The sequence below is a fragment of the Notothenia coriiceps genome, unplaced genomic scaffold, assembly GCF_000735185.1.
Source record: "Notothenia coriiceps isolate Sejong01 unplaced genomic scaffold, NC01 NC01_scaffold00037244, whole genome shotgun sequence".
Taxonomy (NCBI): domain Eukaryota; kingdom Metazoa; phylum Chordata; class Actinopteri; order Perciformes; family Nototheniidae; genus Notothenia; species Notothenia coriiceps.
The window spans coordinates 3874753-3879864 of NW_011369945.1; the positions used below are offsets into that span (position 1 = coordinate 3874753).

At 44.4% G+C, this 5112-nt stretch overlaps 1 protein-coding gene across 1 annotated transcript in view; it reads right to left on the bottom strand.

The window, feature by feature from the left end:
- LOC104965200 (BRCA1-associated RING domain protein 1-like) overlaps positions 1-3330 on the bottom strand; it is a 39019-nt gene extending 35689 nt beyond the window's left edge. Inside the window, exons 1-3 of the mRNA XM_010794158.1 lie at positions 3205-3330; positions 1472-1552; positions 411-583 (exon numbers count right to left, since the gene is read on the bottom strand). Coding sequence (XP_010792460.1) covers positions 411-583; positions 1472-1552; positions 3205-3330 — 380 coding nt within the window. The remainder of the gene's footprint in view (positions 1-410; positions 584-1471; positions 1553-3204) is intronic.
- Between the last annotated feature and the right edge of the window lie 1782 nt (positions 3331-5112).

Here is a 5112-nt window from a genome sequence, read left to right on the forward strand (position 1 = left end):
GTGTGCCTTGGCAGTCTCGGCCCCTTTAAGTGCGGTGCACCACTATGTTTTCTATTGTGTGACGAGTGCTGCATTTTATATTGCAGTGATACAAACTGTGGCTTATGCTGCTCTAATGTTCTAAAATGTTTTCATGTGGCAAGTACCGGGATGACAAGTATCAGTTTAAAGGCTCCATTTCGAAAAATATCAAATCAAAAATCTTGTTTTTAGGTCTGACTCTCATCTGACCTGAAACACTTGAACGTTCTTACAAATGAATGTCTGGGATCATTGATAGGGACAACTCAAAGGCCGGTGCAAAGCAAAACACGCCATCCGTGTGAATCGTTTTACATGTAAAACCCTTTTTTCAACCTGAGGACCCACTAAACTCCTGGTCTAAGAAAACAACCCTTGAGGTTACTCACAGTACGTTCTGCGAGGCGCCTTGCTGCAGCAGCAGTTTGACGATGGCTGGGTGTCGGTTCCTCACAGCATCGTGGAGTGGAGAGTCATTTCTGTAGCCGGGAGTATTCAACAGGGCCCCCCCTGAGACCAACACCTCCACAACCGGCAGGTGACCCAGGTTACACGCCTCATGCTGGAACAAAGAGTAGAAATGCTTAGAAGTCATCCTGCTGTGCTTTCAAAGACTTTGAATCGTTTAAAATACAGACATGAGCTTGAATCTTTTTGTGGGAGTGTTTTAGACTGGGTTTGCAGTTCTCTTTCATGGGGTATTTTGAAAATATATCAGATGTTACACCTCAATCACACTTCAATCGTTTTGTAGAATTCAACTCATAAAGAGAAAACTTTCTAAGAAGCAAACTTCAATAATATCCTAACCTGCAGTTCTATAATTAACATGAAAGAGAGAAGCCGCTTAGTAAAAGCGAATGTTTGAAAGGTTATGTTTGCTACTTGAACTTGAAGGTAGTAGCAAAATAAAAGAGGTTTTTTTTTATCCAGTAATAAGATTGAAGCCATTTAAGCAACTGTACTGTATTCAAGTCTCGGACGTTTTTTAAACTTTGAAATCCTAACATTAGCTGAGCCGTAAACCACATCACGAAAAAGTATTATGGAAGTGCAGGGGTGGAAGAAATTGTTAATTGGAAAGGTCTAAAATGGAAAAGAATAATTAATAAATAGAGGTATTCAGCAACAACATTTTGCATTACAACTTAGCATGTTGGTTTACTGGAGAAGATAAATAACAAATGTAAATCTAAGGCAGAATGAAAAGCTGCACTAACTGGGCCTTTGTGTGGGAAATTTCGCCATTAGAGTCTAACAATCCATGAGGTACCTGCATGTAAAAAGCATATGTTATTGTCAATAAATGCCATAAATCTCTTTTCAAAAAGGAAAAATAAGAACCCACCAGAGTCTAAATGTTAATTACAAATATCAATATTTATGTGGCTGAGGTTTTCCACACAACAAATAAAGGTTTCGGATGCATCACTAGGTTTATAGGACTTACCAGAGGGGTCCACCCAGCATTATCCTTCAGGTTGGGGTCAGCGCCCTTCTCCAGGAGTTCCTTGACAGCCTCCACGTGGCCCTGCAGGACCCAGAGAGGACAACAAACCTCAGGTCAGAATTGCACACCCGTAAACGCAACCTTTCCCGGTGTACCAAAGCTCCGCTGTTTATCAATCACTCTCCACAGTGGGCCATTGATTATCTTGTCTGGGATCCAGAGGGGGATTACGGCTATGTTTACAAGGATTACTGCAAGACAGTTAATTCTCCGCAGACCGGAACACGGCTGTCTGATCATCTGAAGACTAATATGTTCAACTAAGCGGAGCAAGCCCTACAGGAGGAGGACACACTTTAACCATCAGATCAATCATATACATGTATTTTTGTTTTATTGCTGTAACTTAGCTGCATAAACGTTTTGAAATTGATTTAAAAAGGGGACCTATCATGCAAAATACACTTTTTGATGTCTTGTACTTGTATACATAAATATGTGTCCCCGGTGTGTAAGGGAACTCACAAAGTGTCAGAAAACAAAACCCTCTCTCTTTTCCTCCGTACCCAAATCTCCAAAAACGGGAGTACAACGGAGCTGATCCAGATTTGCGTCCGATATGACGTAATACCGGAAAAGTGGACCCACGGCCCTATCAGAAACAATGCCCGACTGTTCTATTTTGTCCCTACTGACCGCCAGAGGCGGTGCTTTAAGCACTGGATATGTCCATCGCGCGCATGCGCAGCTCGAGTACCAATAACAACAAAGTCACCTGTGACCCACGTGACACCGGCTATATCAGCCGGTGTCGTCAGAGGATCTGTTCCTTTCATCTTCTCGCTGCGCGAGATACCGGGGCTACATTTTTGTAGCAACAGCGTTCAGGTTTGAACGTTTGATCTGAGGGATTTCTCTGCAAGCAGCTGGCCGCGTGCAGCTTCGCGACTGACAGTCGGAGCTACGGCTCGTTAACACGTCCTCCAGGAGCTGTGGCCGGCTGTGCGCTGGTGATGGCTGTGTCCCCGCACCCTCTCCCAGCCAAGTTGTCCTGATTGTCGTCTTATTTTTTGTTGGCTTAGACTTTCTGGTGACGACAGTGTTCCCGCTTCCTCTCCCAAAAAGTTGCCCTTTTGAAAGTTCTGCTTGTGGCGTTGTGCCCGAGCTATCATTAGCATTTGAGTCCCAGCTTTGACTGCGTCCCTCATTCAATTTAGTATGGAAAGCCCAGAGTGTCATATTTTAAACCCGTTTTTCGTTTAGATGCAGAGAGTAAGGTAAGTACTTTCTATTTCATAGAAGCGTCGTTTTTCGTTTAGATGCAGAGAGTGAAGAGTAAGTACTTTCTATTTCATAGAAGCTATTATCTGGGTCCTTAACATTTGTTTCTGACTTGGTCGCTTGTTTGTTAGCAGCAAGCCGCTTGGCTAACACCTTGCTGCTGTTAAGCTTTATTATTTTAACTCAGCGTGCGTGAAGGCAGTGCTCCCGCCTCCCGGTAAGCATAGGGTTCTGATTGCAGTAGCGCCTATATCGTTGTATTACTGCTCCTAGTACTAGGACTGCCTGGGCACTAGGATGATATATGCAGAGAGACATCTTCACTGCGGGTGCTGTGTGCTCTGGCATGTGCCGGTTACTACTGTAACCATGGTTCCTACGGGCTCCTATGCGGGGCTGTTCTCTTTCTCTAGAAGCTATTAGTATCTGGTCTTATAACTTTGTGTTCTGACTTGGTTGGCTTGATTGTAGCAGCAGCCGCTGGCTAACCAACGTGCTGTACTGTTAAGCTTCATGGTATTTAAACTCAAGCCCGTGAGGGCAGTGCTCCTCTCGCTTCTCCGCTCCCGTAAACGCATGGTACCGTTTGCCAGTAGCGCTATAATCGTTATATTTACTGCTCCTAGTACTAGACTCCTAAGCACATAGGACGATATGCAGAGAAACAATCTTCACTGTGTGCATTGTGCTCTGCATGGTGGCCATTTAACAAGAGGAATTTCATCCTCCTCCCATATTATATTATCTAGTGTGCAGCCGTTTGGCTGGACACTTTGAGGCACCGTCGTCACAGTTACTATTGTAACTACGGTTCCATAGCCGTGCGTTAGCACTGGCAATAGTCAATAACCGTACTACGGCTCTAGTGGTGTAAGTACTGGCCATAGTTACTACTGTAAACTACGTTCTAAGCCGTAAGTACTGGCCACTGTTACTACTGGTAACTACGAGTTCCAAGCCGTTGCAAGTACTGGCCATAGTCAATACCGTAACTACGGCTCTATGCTGTGTAAGTACTGGCCCTAGTTAGCTACTGTGACTACGTTTCCAAGCCGTGCAAGTACTGGCCAAGTTACTACTGTAACTACGACTCTATGCTGTGGTAAGTTCTGGCCATAGTTTACGAATGTAACTACGGTTCAGCCATGTAATTACTGACCATAGTTACTACTGTAACTACGGTTATATGCCGGTGAGCACTGGCCAATTGGTTACTGCCTGTAAACTATGGCTCGTGCTGTTTCCCTTCTTTAGAAGCTAAGTTATCTGTCTCTAAACATGTGTTTTTTGACTTGATCTCGCTTGATCGTAGCAGCAGCCCGCTCGGACTAACGTCTTGCGTGTACTGTTAAGCTTCTTTATTTTACCCCAAGCTAGGTGAAAGGCAGTGCTTCTCGCTCCCGCTCCCCTCTGCCGGTAATCGCGATGTAGCTACATCCCTTTGTCCTGTTCGCGAGTAGCAGCCACCGTTCCTACTCATTCCCCGTTCAGCAGGTAGCTGGTGATGCTGTGTTCCCGCACACCGCTCCCGGTTACGCTGCATCTGCATTCGTCTCTAACTCACCAGGTGAAGGCAGTGTTCTCGCCCCCCGCTCCGGTACGACGCTGAACTTCCTCGTTTTTCCGTTAAGCAGGTAGCCGGTGAAGCTGTGTTTCCCGCACCCGTTTCCGTTACGGCTGCATCTGGCGTTAGTCTCTGAAACTCAACGGAACCAGTGAGGCAGTNCGGTCCTTTTTACTGTGGACTCGATGTCCTGACAGGCTGGTATTTGTGCAACCTGCACAAACACAATACTGCACCATGATTACAAATGGTGAAATACAATGTAAAACTACCGAAAAATACCAGCTCACTAAAACACAACCGCTCAACTCAACGCAACTACTAACTATACCCGCGGTCAGAGAGCGGAGATGTTTCCCCTGTGTGATGTAATATGACGCGTTTGACGTATGACCTTAAAAAATAAGCCGTTTTTAAGAGCAGAGCTCAAAATTGTTCCTTTCCCTCTGGATTCCTGCCCTTATGTCTCGGAAAACATATCAAATCCTACATTCACTTTTTTTAATTGTAATTTTCAAGCAAGTTTAAGCATAAATGTAGAAAGAAAAAAAAACTGCAAGATGCTCTTTAAGGCAATTTAGTGTTACTTATTTTTCATTTATTTATGCTTGAAGTTTTTCTTGTTTAAACCTGCTGCCAGGTTATCTTTCAGCTTGTTCCTCAATGTGATCTTACTTTTTGCAATGACATGTAATCCTGTGCTGTGCGCTGCATCACCATTTATATAAGCTAATGGCATAACTCTGAATGCTTGCCGCTTTTCTTTTTGTCTAAGGTAGATTGCTCTGCTGGTGAA